This window comes from Miniopterus natalensis, chromosome 21 (genome assembly GCF_054644295.1).
Source record: "Miniopterus natalensis isolate mMinNat1 chromosome 21, mMinNat1.hap1, whole genome shotgun sequence".
Classification (NCBI taxonomy): Eukaryota; Metazoa; Chordata; class Mammalia; order Chiroptera; family Miniopteridae; genus Miniopterus; species Miniopterus natalensis.
The window spans coordinates 17,181,190-17,204,523 of NC_142101.1; the positions used below are offsets into that span (position 1 = coordinate 17,181,190).

The window sequence follows — 23,334 nt, forward strand, 5'->3', positions numbered from 1 at the left end:
GCCGCTACTTTGAAAACTAATCATTCATTTCATTGTCATCTTTTACTTGAGCACTTTTGATAAGCCTTCATTGTTTCGTGGGCTTGCATATTTTAACTCTTTTCATTGTCTGCTGTAATGGTATTCTGGAAGTCTCTAAATCAGCAAATTATGTTCGAGGTAAAGGATAGCTTAAAATAGAATTTAATTTTATCAAAGAGTACATAATTGTGCCAGCTGAAAACGGCCACTATGTAATTTCTGAGAAACACAGTTTTAACATAACACTTGAATAATTACTTCATGATAAAGTCATTAAGAGTCACCACTGACAGTCACCCAAACCATTTATTGGACACCTGTTGTACGCAGAACATACAGATGTTTCAGTCTATGAAAGTGAATCCGAATAAGCCTTTCATCTTATTTTTTAAAAATGACAAATGACATGAAATATTTTCAAGTGTGAGAAGAATATCTCCAGAGCCTGAAACCCATTCTACTTAGATTCCTGGGGAGATTTTTTTTCCTCTCATCTATGGCAATTGGTAAAATTTTATTTACAGGATATAAAAATGAAATTTGAATGACACATTAGAATTATTATATAAGTTTATTGCTTTTTTCCCTTTCTTCTTAATCCACTATTGCTTTTCTTTTTAAAAAAAAAATTGTTTTTATTGATTTTAGAGAGAGAGGAAGTGAACGGGAGAGAGAGAAACATTGGTCGGCTGCCTCCTACAGGCCCCCAACTGGAAATCGAGCCTGAGACCTGGGCATGTGCCCAGGAATTGAACCAGCAACCTCCTGGCGTATGGGATGACACTCAGCCAACTGAGCCCCACCCGGCTGGGCCCACTATCACTTTTCAAATGGCAAATAAACAGGGACTAGCCAGACTTTGTGGGGAAAATACAGCTACAAAAGAAAACAAAGCAATCTCATGTAATCTGGAAATATCCGGTTGTGTACCAATTGAATATTTTTTCCCTGTATAATCTTGAGGACTACAGAGAAAATAACACTCACCATGATACTAACAACCATAATAAACATTCTCTATGCTGGCAGGAATTTATAGTCACTCCATCTTCTTAAAAAACTAATTCACACAAAGCAAAGAGTAAGGGAAAGGGAAATGCATGATATTAATGAATTCTGTGGAGGCAAAGAGAATCAGGCCAGGCGGCATGTTTCCAATAAATTACAGAAGACTAGCTAGGCACCATGTTGACTCTTTGGACTGCGACTACTCCATTAAAAATAAAGTATTTTTAAAAATAGCTTAACCAGGTCTGCCTACCCTCCCCCTTCCCCTGATGGAAACTCTAGTAAACACTTGATACCTAATTAGCTAATTTTAAATTAATGATCTGTCTCTCTCTATTAATGTGAGTTCTTACTTTGGGCAGGAACTCTTTTAAGTGCTTTAAATATTAATTCAATTCCCCCAATAACACTTCATGTAAATTTTATTGGAGTAGATTTGTAAGTCGAATGCAAATTATCTTTAGTTTCCTAACTCTAACGTCAGCAGAAATATTATTAACACTAATGTATTTACATATTGATCTCATGTAATAATATATTATTTACGCTCTTTATTCTCATGGTTCACAGTTGAATTAAATAGATGAGAGTGGGGAACTGAACATTTTCAGGGTGTAAGCCATGAATACATATATCCTGATTTGTGTTTCTGTCTGTATTGAAGGGCATGGAAAACACTGACCAATACAATTGATTACTTATTTTAAAATATTCAGAATCTCTCTTCAGAGCTGCTTTAGAATTTATTTTCAAAGATATCCTAAAGCGATAAGCTAATAAAACAAATATTGCTCCCTTATGCTGAACCAGTGTGGTCTTATCTAACCACGAATATATGGCAAATGTACTCTCTTTCTACAGCTAGATTCCTATTAATCTGTTGGCTTGTTTATTTCATCTACAGTAAGTTTATACTTCTACTCAAGTACCTCCAAACCTGATAAATAAACATCAAACTGTATCTACCATTGACCTTCAAAGTTATTGCCCATCCAGAATACCCTCGAATAAAGATACTTCTTATTCCTTGAGAGCCACATTTTCCCAGAAGAGAGTATGGATTCTTCTCTCTTCAGTGGCAAAGACTGGCCTAAAAAATAAATTAACTGCAAATCTTGACAGGACGGCAATGCTAGCCTTAAGTAGGTAAGAAACACGACTGATAAACAAGTGGGAATATGAGTGGGAAGGACTGATGGGAAGAGACATCGTGAGGGGGAGTTCTGTCCTGAAGGCAGATAGTAAGTAAGGTGGAAATGAAAATCCGACCCTTGAGGAAGTACAACCAACACAAATTTCGACCCACTCCATAATTCTGACTAGAACTGGTTGATTTTTACTTTTACAAAGATTTTTTTTTCCTCCAAACATTTGGAAGGGGTCATTTAAATGATTTGTATAAGCTGAGAATTTTTTCAGTTTCTCCATTAAATCATTGACACGACCTGAGTGGCCACATATCCATGTGAGTCTATTTAAACCATTCTATAAGCCACAAGTATAATTTACACTGATATTGACAAAATACTCTAATGCTGTATAAAGTTAAAGGCAAGCCTGTTCAATCACTTGTGAGCTGGCTGATTTTACAAGGTGGCAAAGTGATGGGTACCAGAGGGCATAAATCAGAAACCGATCCTAATTCTTTAGTAGGTGACTCAAAATAAATTGTTTTCCTGGACTGTTTTCTTTTTCTCTGAAAGGTACACCGTATTTTGTATTAAAATACTTTATTATGGTAAGCCAATTAATCTGTCCTTCATTGGACTGCCTTGTTGACAAACCTCCCTCCTAGAGTTTGAGAAATTACCCAAACAGAGCTTTATCTCGAAGTATAAAGTCTGCAAGACTCAAGTCTTCACTTTCTTGGTGCCCTTAGAGAGTAGAGGCATCATCCAAGCTATTAGACATACCCACCCAGAGCCAGAATCTTAAGCTGTTGATGCAACAACAAAGACAAGGCCTAGAGCCATTTCTTAAGAGGTGGTGATAACAGCAGCAATGGTGGAGTTCAGTGCAATCTAGTGTTCATTGCGGTTAGCAGTAATGATGTCATGAAATAAGTCACCTGTAAGATTTTTTACTTTGTCCTGACTAGGTAACACTAGTGCTTCTCTAGCTTTCTTGGTGATTCTATGTGATTTCTTATCAGGTTAGGTCAGATAGAGCCTGTTTTTTATATCTGCAGCAATGCACCTGCACCAATAGAGGTACTGATATAAGAAACAGTCTGGAAATAGTCTCTGTGGGCAACAGAAAGAATATGTACTTGGTTTCCTGGACTAGTTGGGTGAGGGGAGGCTTTTTAAATCCATACAGATGTGCCAGATTCACTGGCTCCTAGATGTCCTCGAAAAGTGACTGAGGGACTGTTCTTGGCGTCGCCTCTGAGCAGAATCTCGAGTCCCCCTGCTGATTCCATGACCTCCCCAATCTGATGTCATTCATAAATTACTTCTTAGCTGCAGTCAGATTCGATTCTTGCAAAAATGTGGACTGGTACAAAGCTAATCATGGCCTCAAAGGTACGTATACTCCAGAGCTCACAAGAGTCCAGCAAATATTTACTGAGCGTCTACTGTGGGCCAATCACTGTGCTAGTTCAGTATTAAAACTACAAAAATAATCATTATTGTAACTCTAATAGTGCTTCATAGGTTTTCTGTGTAGATGAGATAACCACCGTGAAAACATAATAAAGTGACTTTTGCATAATTAGTAATAAACGAATGCCAGGTATTATTTCCCTTTTTATAGTTTATTCAGTGTTTGCATGTGGGCTGTGCTGAGCACTAGGCCTGGATCATCTCATTTAATGCCTACAGCGCTCCTAGGAGAGGGACACTATTATGCTCTGAGTTTTGCTAATGAGAAAATGTGCCTTGGAAAGGTTCCTCGAATTGTTCGAACTGACACATTTATTAATTAGAGCCCGGAACAAACCAAGTCTGGAAAAAAGCATGGCTCCTGCCTTAATAAGCATCAACTCTTCTGAGAGATGACAGGAAAATAAAATATTATCTCCCGTATCTAGAGGGTGCTTTTGTTTGCCAGGCTTTTCACAAACATGATCACATCCAATCTCATAGTAACCATGCACCAAGACGGGCTGGTTTTATTGAGGTGTGGTGTGAAACTAATTCAAATTATGAGATCATTGCACAGAGGCAACTATGAGGACAAAGATGAGGCTAATAATAGACTCGAGGGAATATAAAAGGAGAGATCCTTTTATATTTCTTGAGGGTCAGGATGACGTTTTATTTTTCTTTCTATTTTCCCTGTCGAAAAGCCCAAGACAGCACCTTGCATACACTATAAATTCAGTACATATTTCTTAAATGGTTTAACCAACTGACAAGATCCAGGATGGAATGGTTGAAGCTAAATGCGAATATATACAAAATATTTAATTTGGAAAAGTAGAATTGCGTTTCCTCATGTCAGAAATGAAGCTACAAGGGGCTCATGTGAGAAAAACATGTTGAAATAAGATACGTATCACGGTTCTAAGCCTGAATATTCCTATGGAAAGGGGAGCTCGGGTTGGAAGTGACGCCTCAAGATAAAAAGCACAGACGCCTGTCCTAACGTATGGGCAGGAATCGGGCAAACAGGTTCCTGGAAGTGAAATTACTGTGAATGTCGAGTGCAGAGTATCGATAAGCGATTAATCACACTGTGCCGCACCGACAAGTGACCGCTGGTGGTAAATAAACTAAAGCACATATTCGGGAAAATTACACTCGGGCCTTTTTAAGTCTCGAGCACTCTGCCAGGCACTTAACTCTCGAAGTTCAATGCAGTAGTTGCCGCTGCTGTGCTCACTCTATTAGAATAATGAGGGCGCCTCAGAGGCGCTGGGGTTTCTCCAGGTACCAGGCCTTGCAGGTGGCATCAGAGAGAGACCGAACGCGTGAGAGATGAACCCCGAGACTGAACGCGTGAGAGATGAACCCCCTGAGACTGAACGCGTGAGAGATGAACCCCCTGAGACTGAACGCGTGAGAGATGAACCCCCTGAGACTGAACGCGTGAGAGATGAACCCCCGAGACTGAAAGCGTGAGAGATGAACCCCCTGAGACTGAACGCGTGAGAGATCGGACCCCCTGAGACTGAACGCGTGAGAGATGAACCCCCTGAGACTGAACGCGTGAGAGATGAACCCCCTGAGACTGAACGCGTGAGAGATCGGACCCCCTGAGACTGAACGCGTGAGAGATCGGACCCCCTGAGACTGAACGCGTGAGAGATCGGACCCCCTGAAACCATGAGTCTGGCATCAGCTGGGAAGCCGAGCCGTGGTCGTGGCGCTGAGAGCGGCCTTCGCTCCCTTGCCCACTCAGCGAGGAAGACGTGCGGGGTATATTCTTTCTCTTGAAACAGGGAAACAGGCCCGAAACGACAGTCCCCTTTCTGGCCAACTGTCCATTTTCGGAGCAGGTCCTTTTTAACAACAGTGAAAACGGAAGTCAAAGGAGTTTAGTGATTTCCTGTGAACACAGGTCTACAGAAAAGTTTACTTAGGCCTCACACGAGCAAGTCTCATAAATTAGGTAAACGTCTAATTGCTGTGCTGGATACCTGAAACTGCAAGAATACTGAACATGAACTGTAATTTTAAAATATAAAGTAATAGGGGAAAATAAACAATAACAAGGAAAAAAAACAACCATGTTGGTTTAAGCTTAATTTATCTTGCATTAATCTTCCCCCTCTTCACCATAGATTATCTGGGAACTTCATGGGGCACAGAAACAAAATTGAAAGTTATCATTTGATTTTTTGATTCCCCCCTAAAAGGTGCTGCCAAGTTTCAAACTTGGAGCATCATATTTTTATTCGATGCTCTACAGTGGTGAGCTGCTAGGACCGTAGCTCTGAAAATCGCCGTTACTGTTCTTAGAGGGAGAACCCTGAGAGCCGGTCATAAAAGATATAAATGACACTCTACGGTCGGAGAGGCTGATGCTCTCGGAGAGGCCCGGCATTGTGCACCAGAAAAGTGGCCTAATAATAAAATCACGGCGATATTGCTTCTTTCTCCCAACAATATTTTCAATACTAATCTGAGCAATAAAAGTAATAGCGGTTCTAACACCACTGGCAATCTTAAATTGAAATAGCAAATTGCAAAGCTGGTGAAATTGTTATCAGAGGGATTGATCTACAATGGAACCGATATTTCAAGCTCCCAAATAAATGGTCAATAAAGGGATGCCGCACTATTGTGCAAACATTATGATGGTGATTTACCAAAGATGTATTACTTAAAAATCTCTTGCCATCTTTCATACGCCCGCAGAACACAAAGAACGAAAATGAAAACACACTTATTTTTATGTTCCAATGGACTTCGGTTGTTCACAATCCATTATTTAACTCATCCTAAAACAAACTAGCAAAAAAAAAACAAAAAAAAAAAACCCAAAAAACTAGATTCCTTTTCAAGGAATGTTTATTTTATTGGAACCCATGGAAACATTAGACCTTAGCCAGAAATGTTCCTTCTCTGGACAAATGTAGTCAATATCGTTAAGAGAGATTTAGGAACAATTCTTCATATATTATAAACTACAGTTTCCTTAGATTCTATTGTATATTAGGAAACATAAAAAGTTACTTTTACAGGACACTGAATACATAAACAGAACTCTGTGTATTTATTTACCATCAATATCTAAAATACATCTATCTATCCATCTATCAATCATCTATCATCTCTTACATGCCTTATAATTGTCCACAGAGGCTATATTTTGCTGCTATAACAAACCATCCCAGGTAAGTTGGAATGTTATGTAATATGCAGCGTCTGTATCAGATTATCATTCTCAAACCTGGCCTAGTTTAAATCCTATAACACACACGCCCCCAAGGTTTTTCATATGTCACTCCTAAATCACACTGAACAACGGGATATCATGTACAACTGCTGGTACATAGTACTTTAGCACACGTTACGCCTCCCCATTTTTATCACATTTAGATTTGTAACTTTTCCCACATGCAACCTGTGTTTGTCATTTTTCTGAACACTACTGGTGGTGGTTGCGACTGTTAGTGTTACAATCATCTGTATTCTAAAGATAATTATTTAGTGCAATTGCCTTTCATATAAGCTGATTTTAATACCACATTTTGCAAGGAGACGTTTCTGTCCATCAAACACGCAAGGTTTTGTTATTTTTTATGGCATCTAGGAAAGAGTGGAGAACTGAAGGAACTTCAGGAATTAGTGTAAAATACTGATGCCAGAAATCAGACCACCGATTCTGCATCTCCCTCGCTTGCTGATGAAGATTAATCGCGTCTCAGAGCACCTATAATTGTTTTGCCAGCCCAGTGATAAAGATTGACTTTCATTTTTCTTCCAGCCCCTACCCATTACTCACATCGTATCTATAAACGCACAGGAAACCGCCATGAAGCCGAGAGAAAACAGACCGGCTACAGAAGAAATATTAAACTGGATAGGTTAAGTGATAAACCAATATCTGAGTAATAAAAAAGTCAAGAGAACTTTAAGAACTAGAAGGGAGGAAATGCATTTAAATCCGGCGGATCTTACTTTGTACAGAAGTACTGGAAACATTTCCATGAATGAAACGCGGCTGGTCCCCAGCTCCTCGGGGTAACGCAGGGCCTGCCCCGAGGGGGCCTGGACGGGGTTGGAGCTCACCCCCCCCCCCTTACTCCAATGTCAGCACAGTGTTGAAGGTGTCGCGCAAAGTCTCCCCTCCCTCACTTTCCTAAGTCCATGCGCCAGCTGCAGGCCTGGCAGGAGGCACATAATGTCTTTAAGTTGGAAAATGAGGCAGTTCTATTTCAGGGTTCGGGTGGGCCACCCTTTCGCTGCAGAGCCGCGAGATGAACGGGTCCAGCGGGTGGCTTTGGGGGCAGCCCCCCTGCACCTGCACCTGCTCGTTTTATTAAAACAGAAACACCCCGCCAGGGCTGAGAAGGGGAGCTTGGTGGCAGACGCCCTGACAGCTCGGTCCCTCTCCTGTTCCCGTTGATTACACTTCTTGACGGTCACATGGGAAGTTAATTACTAGCAGGCAATTAACACCCGTGCAAAATAGTAAGAAAAACATCATTCTAGTGAGAACTCCCGGAGACTGTTTGTAATCTTAAATGCGATATTCCCAGGCCTCCCAGCAGCAACGGTGACCCGCGCCCGGACGGCGCTCCTGGCCCGCGCCCCTCGGCCCAGCCTCCGGCCCTGACAAAACGCGGCCCTTATTCGCGACCTGCTTCCTTGTTTTAAATTGTTAAAAAGAACCCTGAGTTTTTATCCATCTAATTAAACATCCCCCGTGGAACTGCTCGATGAAAACAAGATAATATCCGTCTCGCATATAAAGCGCATCGCCTTCCTAGGGAAACAGATCCGCAGTGAGAAAGGCTCAGGATGCCTCCTCTGACCTGAGTTTGTGATCTTGTTAAATTAAATTCTGTTTTCTCCGATGCAGGGCTGCAGCTTGGTGAAGAGGCTGGGGAGCCAGGCCCTGCAGGCTCCGGTTCCCACCCTTGGCCTCCAGAACCACATGACCTGGGGGACCCTGTCCGCCACCCTCTCTGCACAGGGCGGAGTCTCGTGTGGATTTTCGACATAATGTCCAGAGTTTTGAGCTGAACTCTTGGACTCTTTTATATTTTATATTTTATACTATCACAAACCCACACCTAGAGAAAAAAGAATCTGAAACTCTGAGCTGTTACCTGATTTGTCAATGTTGCCTGGGCAGAAAGCTGACCGAGCTGGAGTAGCAATCTTCCCCGATTCCAGGACATTACAGTTACAGAGATTACAAAGACACAAGATGAATAGAAATAATGAATGTGTGGCTGTCTCCTACATGCTTCTTACGGTCTTTAACTTATGTCATCTATTAGATGATAACAGTCCAATTTAAAGATCTGGGCCTAAAAAATGTAGTTGTACAAAACATACGTGAATAAGGGACCTGATCGGAGATGCCCAATGAGCTTAACAAAAACGTTTGGTCTACAAGTGAAAGAAATACCATTTTAAAATATAAAAATTTTCAAATACATTTGTTGAACACCTACTTTTTCCCCAGACCCACGCCAAAAAAAAATTTAAAAAAAATGTTGTGACTTTCAAGTACTATAAGGAAGGCCCACATCTCTCCACGAGGGTGGATGCTGAAATCATTGAGCCTGTGGGCCGTGGGTGGTTCTTGGTGGTGCTCCCATAGACCATTCGTTCTGTTTCCTTTATAACACTGTCCTGAACGCCTTTCAAAAACCATCCACATGCTATCCCCTGGCGCCTGTAAATGTGCCCTTAATTGAAAAACACATCATTGCAGCTACAATTAAGTTAAAAGTCTTGACTTTGACCAAGACGGCCTTCACAGTCCCTTAGCTGCAGCTGGAACACACTTTAGGCAGGTTTCTTTGGGAATACAGGTCCCTGATATGGTCGGAATGCATTGCCCCCCAAATCCATATGCTGAAGTCCTAACGCCCAAGGTGATGGGGCCAGGGGTGGGACTGCTTATGTAACAAGTACCTAAGAGTGGGGAGGGGGGTCCCTCACCAGACACCGCGTACCTTCCGGTGCCTGAACTTGGGCTTCTCACCCTCCACAACCGTCAGAAACGAACTTTGGTTGTCTCTCAGCCACACCATTTGATGATATTTGTGCCCAATGGACTAAGGCAGCCCATGACCTCTCTTTAGTTCAAGCATTTACTTTAGAAAACTTGCGATTGTAAATCCTGCCTCTGCCCCGTCCAGATGTAAATCTCATCCCAGCTTCTGGACAGGTTTACGACCCGGGGATGTCTTTCTCAAGGACCCGGGAGCCATCCCTGTGAAATAGAACCATCCAGAAAGACGAAGAGCCCATCTCTCATCCTCTGTGGGAAGATAAGAGTCTAACTAATCACCAATTAGCAGACACAGATGACCTGATAACATTGACTGACCTCCCCCATGACTTGTCCTCTGCTATTTTCCTTCCAGCTTCCCCCTGGTACTTAAAATTTCTCCCACCTTTTGCTGAAGTGGAGCTTTGGTCCATCTCTTCCATTTAATAGTCTTAAATAAAATCTTCCTGGCCCTTTTCATTTATCTGTAGCAAGTCTTTCCTTGTCACCATGGGGTGATGATTAATCTGGTTTATTGAAATGGCTCTGAAGGCCATCCCAGAGATTTCACAATGGAGAGGCGGAGGGAGATGGCAGAGAGGAGAGGAGGGGAGACTCGGAGGCCGAGACGGCAGTGATGCCATCAGAGGCCAGTCAAGACGGGCAGCGACCAGAAGCTGGAGAAAGCAAGGACGCTTTCTCCCCTGGAGCATCCAGAGCGGGCGTGGTCCTGCTGACTCCTTGATTTTTCTACCTTTCTGATGTTTTAAGCTCCCAAGTTTGTGGTAATATTTTACAGCGGCCCTATGATATTACCGGAGTGACCAGAAATCCCTTTTTACTTAAATGTGTCCTTTCAAAATTATAATAGTCAAACTGTCCTCAAAGTGTGAATTCCCCTTAAGACGGCTGAGCCCGAGATCACTCTTGGATTAAGACAACGCCGTGCAGGTAACACACGTCGATAGCTGCGTATTGTCTTCATAACAAAAAGGAGTCGTCGGTGCAGGCAGTCATGTTATTTTGTTTTAGCCGAAAATCTGGAGTGCTTTTTTTGTTTTTTTCCTGAGTACTATTGTTGCAAGGATAGAATTGGGATAAGCCACTTAAGCACCTGTTTTTAAGGAGGATGCTATTTAAATCGATTAATTCAGCCGGAGCCCCGGGGGTACTAATGAAATTCACCGGCTTAGGATAAACAGCTTCAGTATGGATTTTTGATAAGAAAGCAGCTGCTCATCTAGAGGTAGTAGTAGCTGAAGTCTGAAGGCCATGAGATTTGTCTGTTCTGGAAGACACGATACGCAGGGAACAGATGGTTAGCATAAATAATTCAGAAGAGCTCTCCAGCCGCTTCTTTGGGTAAAAACAGTGTATTGAACTATGTTTACAAGGTTACTTGGAACTTTTCCGGAGACCAATTATTTCTGTTTCCTTAACATGCTTCCTTTCGATATGTAATTTAAACACAAAACAAAAACTTTCGGTATTTACGTGTTAATTCTCTAAAACCCACAGAGTCAACAGCACGATATACATCATGTACCAGCAGCATGACATGAGCGACCACAGCATGTCTAGGTCTCCAGTGTAAACTTTTTGTTCTCCTTAGTCTTCACTTGCGGATATTTTTTCAGTGATTTTTAGAGAGAGTGGAAGGAAGGGAGGGCGGGAGGGGGAAGGAGAGAGAGAGAAACATCGACGTGAGGGAGACACATCGACTGGTTGCCTCCCGCACAGGCCCCAACCAGGGCTGGGGATGGGACCTGCTACCCGGGAACGTGCCCTCGACGGGGAATCGAACCCAAGGCCCTTCAGTGTGTGGGCCAGCGTTCAACGTCCTTCCTCTTTTCACAATCAAATTTCTTCAAAACATGTATCTGTTGTTTCCACTCCATGAGTCTTAAGCTCATGTTCAGCTACACGTAGCTGATGGCTTTGTATCTGTCATACATTCTCAGTCCCCGACGTTTCATGTCAAGTAACAGCTGCCGACAGCTGCCGGGGGAAGGCGATGAGCTCTCTGCTCCGTGTCCTATGGGGGCTCCGTGTCCTCTCTGCGACTCTGCTGTGCCCTCCTCCTACTGAGAGCGTTCAGCGCCACGGGTCCCAGCCCGATAGAGAAGAGCTCGACGACTGTCACCCACACGTCATCCCGACTCCGCTTCCAGAACACGGTCGTGCTTCTTTGGAGACTAGACCCTGCTCCTCTGAGCCAAGGAGCGAAACAGAAACAGACGCCCAGACACCCAGACGCCCAGATGCCCAGACGCCCAGGGAACAGGCCGGCAGCTGGAGCCAGTCCGCGGGGAGGGTGGCAGACTGGGTGAAAAGGTAAAGGGGTTAAGCAAAAGGAAGAACCAGACCAAACCCCAAAACTCTTAGACCTTGACAACGGTGGGGTGATCGCCAGAGGGAAAGAGGTGGGGGTGACAGAAGTGGATAGAGGGGGGATCAGTGGTGATGGAAGAAGACTTGACTTGGGGTGGTGAACACACAACACAACACACACATGGGATGTGTTGTAGAACTGTACCCCTGAAACCTATATAATTTTACTAACCAGGGTCACCCAAGAAATTCAATTAAAAAAAAGAAATTGATCAATCAACATGAGCCAGGTTAACAGGAAAAGACAAGAAAAAGGCCACTGTGATTCCACGACTCCACGACTCCGCTCACCTGCCAGCAGCACCCTGTCCTCTGCTATCTCTGTGCTATCATTAGTCAGGTGTGTCACCGGCTCAGGCGTATAGATTTAGCCTCTCGTTTTCTATAAATCAAATTGTCAGACTGTTTGCCCAACAACACAGAGCTGTTCGGCTAGTGTGAGATGTAGTAACTCCCGGGACGCTTCATAGGAGCTTTTATATGGAGCGAGAGTGTACATCTTTCCTCCAAAAACGTTTCAACGTGTTTTGTGTTCCACAGTCAAGTCACAGGAAGAGTTTCCTGAGCCAGAAATCCAGCAGAGGGGCACCCCCCAGGCATGGGCACTGAGGAACCTCTGGATAAACACCGTCGGGGGCTCAGGTATGTCGGCTATTATTGCTTCAGGTTCCCACAGTGGTCGGCCAAAGTAAGAGATAATTTTATTTTATTTTTTTTGGCTTGTTTCTGTTCTAGAGCTGTCTAGGGATTTCAGGAGAAATTCCAGGAAGGAATTTACACTCATTGAATTTCAGCTGCTGGTCTTCCTGGTGCCATAGTTGACCTTGAAGGCGGCCTGCCCATGGGTGGAACCTAACTGATCCATGAGAAAGAAACCTGGATCGGCTGGGCCGCCTCCTGCACGCCCCCTACTGGGGATCAAGCCCCAAACCCAGGCATGTGCCCTGACCGGGAATCGAACCTGCGACCTCTCTGCACAGGACGACACTCAACCAACTGAGCCTCACCAGCTGGGCAGGACCAGCATTGCATCACCTCCCCGGGCCTGTAGACATTCAGGAAACGTTATTTTAGATGCGGCACTTAGCAAATTAGTCTACTGAGACACTGACACAGTCCCCGAAGCCTGAATACCTACAGATTTGGATCCATTAGTCAGCTGATATTGGAAGGGCGATAACTAGGAGAGTAATTTGCCCAGCAAACAGAGCTACTTATAAAATGCGTGCACAGGTCCACTCTGCTTAGGTTTTCTGAGGACAATCAAGGCACAAGCAGCCTCAATTTTCACAGGTCGCCTTCCTACGGGCTTCCTGAGTCCTGAAAAATGTTTTACCACCTCAGCCAGAGTCCACCCTTCTTTGATTCTGTACCAAGATGATCTCCATAAAATTCCATTATCCAACATACGCACGATTCTCTCCCACCAAGACTGTTACCAGACATGCCTGACTTTACTGTTGATGTGATACGAAGTTATAACTGCTGTGTTAACAGGGATATAATACTTTTTTAATGCAGTGTAATTCATTGAAGAAAATATACATTTATTCAAGAAAGTCTTGTTTCGTGGTAAATCTGTCTTTGATTCTTTAAAGCAGCATGGGATGGAGTTGGGATGAAAAGAGAACAGAGAACGTTTTTAAAAAGACACACATTACAAATGTATTTCTCTTTTAAAAAAAAAAAAAAAAATGGGTTTCTTACAACTTCAACTAACTAGATTCCTCCCCTGCTCTCCACCCTCCGGGGAAGGATTTTCACATCCTAGAATGTTATCATCAAAGCTGACTTGGAATTTTAAAAATGCTGCAAAGTTCAAGCATTGTTTTAAAGATTGAACAGATGTACTTTTCTCCTAGGAGACCTTCCTGATGGTAAATACCTCGTATTTCATCTGAGAATTTCAAAATGTAAGTATGCATTTTAACAGAAAGTAAGATATCAGGAAAGAAGAAAAATGATCATGGAGAGAAACTCAGGACGCGTTGGCATTTTATCCGTGGTCACTCCTGTTGCACGGATTTGAATACATTTCAAACTGAAACCCCGGTGAGCGCTCCCCAGGGAAATAAGAACATCTGATCAGAAGTAGCATCATGCAGCGCAAATTGGCATTTAGCTTATATACTGGGCTTGAGGGCATTTAAGTAGAATTGCTAATTACATTCTAGGATAATAATCCTTTTTTACAAAAAAATAAAATGTTAAAGTGCTCGGGTATACAGACATCACTTCAGTTTGGTATGAATTAGAAATAAAATGGGATGTTGTTCATGTTAGAAAAAGAATGAAGGACGCCACAGGATTGCCAACATCAACAGGGAACTTCTCTCCCACTCCAGGGCCCTCTTCTGTTCAAACAAACAAAAAATGACAGTCAACGATTAATAGGAAACAAAAAATGACAATGTTAGTCTGTGATGTAATCAGATTCCAAAAAAGCTCAAACAGCGTGACGATGGTGGAAATATGGAAACAAAGTGAAGCTCAGCATTTACCCGAGAAAACTGCGTGTGTGAGAGAGTGTGTGTGGTGTAAATAAAAAGAGAGGGGATCTGAGCTACCAGCAGATTATGTGAAAAATATTTAATTTTTTTATCACAACTCAATGTGTCTGAACAATACGACATAGTTGCCAAAAACTTAATGGATTCTCAGCCTGCCTTCTAGATAGAATAAAGACAATTACGTGATTTAACATTAGAGCACCTGCGTTTATAGCACTGTGTTCGGTGCTGAGCTCCAGGAGGGTTCCAAGGCGGGTCAATGGTTTGGAGGAAGGGGCGTCTAAGGGGGGGGGGTGAGATCTGCTAGAGCCAACACTCGGGGGGGGGGGGTCATGCAAAGGCCCGGAGGCGCCGTCTGGGGGCGGAGGGGAGGGGGAAGACCGAGACTGTTGGGTGAAAGTGAGAGCTACAGATATTTCAGCCCAGGGCAACACCGCGCTATCGAAAAGTGAGGAATAAATGCAGTTTCAAAATAAGCAAGAGTCGTGGTGTAAGGACAGCGCTCAAGCTCATGCTCTTGGGCTTCAGGATTCACTGAGCTCCCCGCCCGCCGCTGGAGACAGAAGCTAAAGAATCAACAGCTCCTTGGATCGGGCAGAGGACGGAGGACTCCCCGGCAGGCGGGAGGCCTGACGATCCCGACGCTCCAGCCCCGGCGGCTTTAAGAGCTGAGGCACGTCTCTGCGCTCCCCCGGGGCCGGGGACATTCATCTTGCTGCTCCGCGTGTGTTATCCGGCACAGCCTGGGCGACAAATTTGGTCCAGCCTCCCCAGGATGATGCTTGTTCGGACTTCACACAACACAGCGACCTGACAGTCTGACATAGCACCACGCATTTGTTTAGCTGCCAATTAAATTCAAGATCTTCCCCCTAACACTCTGTCAGCTCCTTGCCAACGGAAGGCCTATTTCCCCGTCACGGCTACTGTTAAGTCGTAGCAGCGAGATAACAAAAATTAAATGAGACTCTTGGTGACAGGCCACTTAGCCCCATGGCGATGCTGTGTGCATTGCTAAAGGTGTCACCCTAGTACTGTTTGTGTCTATATGTCACGTGTGTACACATATTCTCCTAAAACGGACTACACGGCGGCAAGGGAAAATTCTCTGGATATACGGTATTATTTATTAATCTCCCTTCACCACAGTCGGTGTCTTCATAAAAAATCTAACATTAAAACACTGAAGAAAGTCCCCATTTGTGTTATTTTTATGATGCAGAATCAAAGTGTTGAATGATTTGTTTCCAGCTAACCTGGATAGCTGACCAAATTATGAGTTCTGATAAATACAGACCATCATAGCTTTAGAACAATCATATATATACAGAGGCAACTTTTCACAATAAATTAATTCAAACTGATGGACAAAGCACCGGGTCTCTGCGCTCTGGTGCATCTGTATCATCCGCGGCCTTATCTCTAATGTTCTTATTCAGGTCTGAGTGACGGGAAAAAAAGACCCACAGGGATCCCTCACGTTCCCTAGATAAAGACAAAACAAAACAAGAAAACGTCACAGAGGCAAAGTATTTTCGGTTCTTTGCACTGTGTCTCTGGATATGCCTGTTGAAAAGATCAAGCACAGCTCCTGTGACCTTCCAAGAGGCCGGGGATCAGGTAGATTAAATGAGCCTGGGCGACGCCTGGCCGAGCACGTATTTGATGTCACTCATCAATCAATGGATATCTCGATGTACAACGTGACTACTAAATACAGCCCAGCTGACTAGTTTCTATGTGATGATGACAAGACACCTGCTGTCCTCTGCCCTCAAGAAAACGTCGAACCCTTTTCAGACGGTTGGGACGACGGCCCTGATCTAGGGACGGAAATCCATCAGGCCGCTGGAGCAGGGAGAGGCGGCTGGAGAAGGCCCTCGGGAGCTACACCAGGGATCCTCGCATAAAATACCTGCCTGACACTCTACAGTCATCTTCCCTCAGATGATGTTAGGAAATTAATTGAAGTACAGGATAAAATTTGGTAAAGGCAAAGGTGATGTTCATAATACATTCGGTACGATACAGCCAGGCGTTGATGAATCGCAGGGGACACGCTGGCCAATGGGAGCAAACCGCAGCGAGAACCAAAGTGCTTTTGATATATTAGTATGGAAGCTGAACACCGTCTCACGCTGGGAATATCCATAAATTATGGTAGAGCCGATGAGCGATTATCACAGTAAATTAAAACATACCTGGATATTGCAAGACTCATCACTAGAGATTTGATATTACAAAAAGCTTATTTTCTTTCCTGTGCCCCTATATTCTAATTACCAATCCCTATCAAACAGTTAGGTTATAAATATAAGCACACGATTGCCAAAGAGCTTCACCCAGAAGGATGCAATATTATGTGTGATGGTGAATTTTGAATGAGAATTTTATACCTAGTTCTTCTAGTCTAAAGGTAACTGAATGACAAATGAGGGAGCCGGAGTTTTAAGAGATTAAATGACTTGCTAATGATCACCTGGCTTGTTACCAATGAAGTTCGCTTATCTGATGTTCAGCTACTTAGTTTGGACAGAAACAGTGGTGATGGTTTCAGTGGACTGAATGTGTTGAAGTTCATAAAACAATATCGTTTACATCTCCTTTCCCTGACTCTAGAAGGTCAGACAGCAGGAGCAAAGCCTATATTCCCACCTAAGATTGTATGGTTAAGGGATACGGAACATGACATTTTTAGTTGCCTATTTCTGAAAAACCAACAATGGCTGACACTTCGGCTGTTCGCCGACACACTGGATTGTCTTCTCTTCCAGACACATGGCAAAGTGGGGTCCCTCTGTTTCCTTTGAAATTAGACTTAACCATGAAAAGCGATTGCAATCCACTTCCAGCAATTCACATAAGAGCCAGCGACGACTTACTGTTCTCTTTCCACTGCCTCCATACCCAAACCACTCCAGGTGGGTCATTCCAAAAGAACAAAAACCCAAACCCAGAAACACTATCAAATCAAAATCGATCTAAATGTGATTAAAAAATAAGGAGTTAAACAAAGGCGCACAGGCACGAGGTCATATCAGCGTAATAAAGACACAGAGCAAGTCCCTCTGCATTTTGTCTCAAATGTAAACCTCAGGGACCACTGGAAAACATCCTGCCAGGCGTCAGAGATCTCACCTGATCAGTTCTTCTACTGAGGAAAGCAAAAAGTGACTAATCCATCAGCTCAAAAGCGGGGTAGGTTCCAGTGCCAATAGTACATGGCAATACACAAAGCACCATATATGTTTTGGATGAAATACTGAATAACTATTAATAAAATCAATCCATATGTCCATTTGAAATAATAATAGTTAAGTAAAGTCCCTTCCAAGAATGTCATTGCTCTGCCTGGCCAGCGAGCCTCAGTGGTTGAGTGTTGACCTATGAACCAGGAGGTCGAGGTTCGATTCCAGGTCAGGGCACAGGCCCAGGTTGCCGGCTTGATCCCCAGCAGGGGGCGAGCAGGAGGCAGCCGATCCATGATTCTCTCTCATCATTGATGTTTCTCTCTCTTTTTCTCTCTCTGAAATCAATAAAAATGTATTTTAAAAAATAATAAAAGAATGTCATCGTTCTTCCAAGTGGGCAACGTGGTCTTTTCAGTACAGTAATCCACTCGGCGGGGCTGAGCGTCGGGTTAAAACCGAGGCCTTACCTGACTCCTCAAAGTCGCTGTTGTAGGATTTCCAGGTCTCGGTTATTCGCAGCAGGCTCTCTTCCATGGCCTGGATGTCCATGGAGGGGCAGTTGCATTCTGGGAACTTGGGTCCACACTGACACCAGCAGTCATTGTCCTTGCAGATGAACTCTCCCTCGGAATTGCAGGCGATGTAGCTCAGAGCTGCCTGGACAAAACGCTCCTGAAGATAGTCGGGGAGGAGAACTTGCAGGCCTTGCAGGAAAAACACAGCAAACACGTTTATTTTGATAAAGAAAAAAAGGGTACTACATACTTACAGGAGTCAAAAAAGGGAAAAACGCAGTATATCAACTTATGGATTGATGCATATGAGAAACGATCACTAGAAAATGATCTAAGTACACGAAACTGCAAGTATTTATCATTCTTTCCACCATATGCTGACTCCGTGCGCTGTGCGAGAATCCCAGAAATTACAGACGTGTTTAATCCTTCGGATGGTCTGATTTTGATTTTTAAGTTTATTTGATCAGCTCTCTGACTTATTTGATTAGAATATTTGGTTATTTTTTAATCGTCTAGATGGAGCCCGTCTACCTTTGAAAAGGGAAGCAGGCATTTATTTTCCACCACTTGATTTCCAATAGTTTCCAGCATTTTCATTTTACTTTCAGACTATGGTCCCGCATCTACGTAAATATCATAACACGGTGGGTTGTAACCTCACGGTGCAAAGCCGGATCTCAAGGTCAAACAAACAAGTCAACCCAGCTCCCTCACTGCCAGAAATTACTCAATTTCATTTGTTTTCAGTCAAAATGAATGTTCCGTGCAGCTCTGCCGCCTCATTTCTGAGTGCCGATTCTCACAGAGGTGGCTAAGTCGGGGCGCCCTGTCCTAACCGTGTTGCCTGATGCTGATGCCCGCAGCGATTCTCATGGACGCTCTCTTTGCTCCGGTGAAATGCTGCTTCAGGAGCAATTCGTTTTCTTCCCCAGGAGTCAGGGCTTCAAAGAAGAAGGTTGATATTGATAAACTCATAGTTCCGGACTCCTCTCCGTAATACATCTGAATTCAGAAGATTCCCAAAGGACCAAACACTGATTCTAATGCTTCACCTTGGGCTTAAAATCAAAGCACAACACAATCCAACACAACACAGCACAACATGTACACATGTCATCTATCTATCTATCTATCTATCTATCTATCTATCTATCTATCTATCATTTATCTATCAACTATATCATGTATATCTATTTATATCCATCCATCAATCCTCCATCCATCCATCTGTCCATCCATCTTCCATCCTTCTGTCCACCATCCATCCATCCCTCCCTCCCTCCCTCCCTCCCTCCCTCCCTCCCTCCCTCCCTCCCTCCCTCCATCCACCCATCCACCCATCCACCCATTCATCCAACCAACCAACTAAATTACAAACTATGAAAGACACAAAGGCCTATGGTAGGACCTTGATAAAAAAATTCTTTGGAAACACCAGTTTTTCCAAATGCCACATATTATAAGCCATATTTTTTATACCCTCAAAAGAAATATATTTATGATAACGCTGTTCCAGATGAGTGAACGCTGTGCATTCTTTTTAAAGTGAAGCAGTAAAGGTCTGTTATTAAGGGCGAGGTTGAAAGGGTGAATCATCATGATAACTGGACAGAGGTGCAGAAACTACATGAATTGGAAAATAGTTATTTATGAAAGGGAAGTGTTGCTTCATGTGCTCCTTTTTTTTTTTTAAGACAGAGAAGTGGTTGAAGTTTTGTGTTTATAACAGAATATTCTGAAACCTGAGCACAGTGATTCCTAAACAGTAAAAATCAATGAACTGTGCCAATAAATACATTTTAATAATGAATTGAAATGAACATATATTTGATATAAACATTTCTTGCCCTATCTGGTGAAAGTCCATATTGATGCAAAATTAATCCATGCATGTAAAAAGAAAGTGAGCAGCAGTGAATTTTAAGAAACATTGGTATATTTGCATTTCTACTTAGAGAAATATTTCAGTGACTTTACATCTAAAATTGATCATTAGAAATTGGATAGCATTTAAAGTTTTAAAATCCTTTCCTTGCAATTTTTATACAATTCAAAATGAACGGCACTCATTTATTATTGAGGGTAAATTTAAATAAACCAAAGCTGCTACATTTTTCAAGATTGAGAAGTTGAGGAAAAATGGCAGAATTTCTAAAGTCTTTACACATTTTTATGAAAAAGTGAGTATGTAAATACAGCCTGAACTCAGAATTAAAGAAGGCAGACCAGAAAAGAACTCAGAATTACTCTTTAATCAATCAATAATTTCGACAAAGTGCCATTGCAAAGACTTTTCTGAACTTCCTCAGATTGGTCCACATTTATTCACAGCCTTCCCCTGCCTGTATGAATAAGTAATGTGCACTTCGCAAACAATATATATCTGTTAAAACTTATTACTTTAAAAATCCCCTATTAAATTATCTCAAACAGAAAAACTGATGCTAACTTACTAGCCTAATAACCTGCCTTTACAGAGGAGATAATATAAATATTAAAATGTTGTTAGTATGCTCTCAAGTACATCTCTCTTTGTCAGAAGACAAATGCAGCCTTAACAGCCATATATGTTTATATTTAAAATGTCAACAGTTCAAGTTACACTACAAATAAGTACGGTTAGAGCTTTTACCAGGATCTCTAGGAAAAAACCCCAAGCTCGGGCCTGTGAGGAAATGCCACTTGCCGAGACGGTCATTGCCGCAAAGCAGCAAAATGCTAGCCCGCCACATCTTCAGCGGCTATAGATTATTTCACTTAAGAAGTAAAGTGAATTTTGACGTTTCCTTCACCTTGTCTGGAATGCCCTCGCCGGTTAAAAATTTAGGAAATTGGCTTTTTCCGCGACTTTAACAGCTCAGTGCCGCACACACAGACGGCTGGTGACAAACGGGGAAGCGACCGCACCCGGGGAGCTGCCACCGAGGCTCGCGGGGAGTGAATGAAAATTGACCTACGTACCTTGCAGCTGAATCTTGTTCTCAGGACTCTGAACCAGAACAGAGCTGACTGAATCTAGGTTGTCATAGTTACTGCAGCCAAGGGGACCTGTCCGCGTTTCTGTTACCTGCCAAAATAAATCATCAACTTTATTATATAAATCAGACTTTACCGGGCTCTCTGGGCTCAGGGCAGTTGTCACACAGGGATGGTGTATGTTCGACGGCAAACATCTGGACGGTCTAGGAGCGGATCCACGGCAGAGAGCAGACAAGCAACTCCCTTTGTCTTTAATTCCAGGCATAAATCTTCCGGGGAAACCATGGGAGCCTCTTCGGTCAAAAGCATCACTCAGAGAAGGTCACCGGTTTTACCCGAGCTATGACGGGCATGATCCTTTAGGCAGAGGGCAAGTGTTGACTCATCTAAGAATTGTTTTTTTGTTGGATCACTTTTTCTCCATAAATCAGAACTATCTACCCGGCTACTGTCTAAAAACTGATTTTCGTATTTTATTCTGCTACTTAAAAAATCTGCAAATGGCCCCTCTTTGATAGTCACATCGAAGTCTAACCTCTTCTGCGGGGCTCCCCTTTACCCAGCTCCCCGCCCCGGCAGCTTACCTCGCTCGCTGCCCAGGCGGACTTTCTTAATTCTGAGTCTTTGCTTACACAACACATTCCTCCCCCATGCCACCGCTGGCCCCCGTGATTAATTGATTTTATTTATCCTCGAGATTAAGCTCATGTTCAAACACCCACACAAAGTATTCCTCAATGATTTCCACTTGCATTATTTTGCCATTTGTGTCAAGTTATGGTTTGCAGCACACAGCCTCAGCGCTTAATTATGGAATCCCATATTGTAGACAGATTTCTCCATGGGTGTCTTGGGATGGGTAGTGTCAGGAGATGAGGAGGAGTTTAATCAATTATGTGAGACTAGACATTTATCCTAAGGATGTATTTTTAAAACCTAACATATTTTAAAGCAGAGGAATTTTGTATAATCTTTGTAACTGAAAACAAACACCCAAAACATTCTCTTCTCAGCAACCAGAATATTTGGAAACATCATTCAGATCACGTCATTCCAGCACGCACAACCCGCCATGGCTCCCATCTCACTCAGGGTAGGAGCCAGAGCCCCTTTAAGCCACAAAATACACCATATTATCCAGCCCCCTCTTTCCTCTCTGAAGTCCCCTCATCTTTTCCTGATTCATCTGCCCCAACCACACTGGCTTCTTTCTTTCAATCTATCTCTTTATTGATTTCAGAGAGAGGAAGGGAGAGAGAGAGAGGGAGAGAGAAACATCAATGATGAGAGTCATGGATCGGCTGCCTCCTGCACGCCCCCGACTGGGGACTGAGCCCGCGACCCGGGCCTGTGCCCTGACCGGGACTCGAACCACGATCTCCTGGGTCCTAGGTCGGTGCTCAACCGCTGAGCCACACCGGCCGGGCTTCTCTATGTTCCTGGACCACGCTAGTTGCGGAGGTGCTGGCCTGCTGGGCCCCACCTGAGTGCTCTTCGACGGTTTCTAAGCTCCGTCCTGCGCCTCCCTCCGGCTGCTGGTGGGAGGCCTCTGTCCTGGGGCTGCCTGGACTACCTCGGGTCACAGGGACACACCTTCTCCCAGCGCCCCCCCCAAACACTGCTGCTTCCTTCCCTCCTGAGCTGCTCTGCTTTTCCCTGGGGGTTATCACCCCCTAACCTGCTGCTCGATGCCTCTTTGATCATGACCACTGACGGCCCCCCTCCTTAGAGCGCAGGCTCCAGGGGGGCAGGAGACAGGATCTATTAGCTCGCCGGGGTATCCGTTGCCCAGAACGTCTATCAGGTTCCCACGTGAGCCCAGGGAGCTGGGTAAGGGAAAGGGAGGGGGCCGTGTGAGGGGAAAACCACACCAAGGAGACACAGAGGCCACTCTCGAGATGATAAAGGGCTGGACTGAGCAGGGACAATCATTTTTATCTGAAAGAAATGGATCGGAAGAAACAATTAGCGCTGGCAAGATTATGAAACACTGAAAACGTACGCGAGGAAGAATTAAGAGGTTAAAACCCTCGGGATATTTTAATGCCTTAACTCATTTACCTCACCTTAAAGCTTTCTTTATGTTACACTGTG

At 43.5% G+C, this 23,334-nt stretch overlaps 1 protein-coding gene across 1 annotated transcript in view; it reads right to left on the reverse strand.

Annotated features, from left to right (window-relative positions):
* Nucleotides 1-23,334, reverse strand: part of BRINP3 (BMP/retinoic acid inducible neural specific 3) — a 134,814-nt gene that overhangs the window by 33,359 nt on the left and 78,121 nt on the right. The window contains exons 5-6 of the mRNA XM_087828839.1: nucleotides 21,223-21,328; nucleotides 18,211-18,447 (exon numbers count right to left, since the gene is read on the reverse strand). Coding sequence (XP_087684965.1) covers nucleotides 18,211-18,447; nucleotides 21,223-21,328 — 343 coding nt within the window. The remainder of the gene's footprint in view (nucleotides 1-18,210; nucleotides 18,448-21,222; nucleotides 21,329-23,334) is intronic.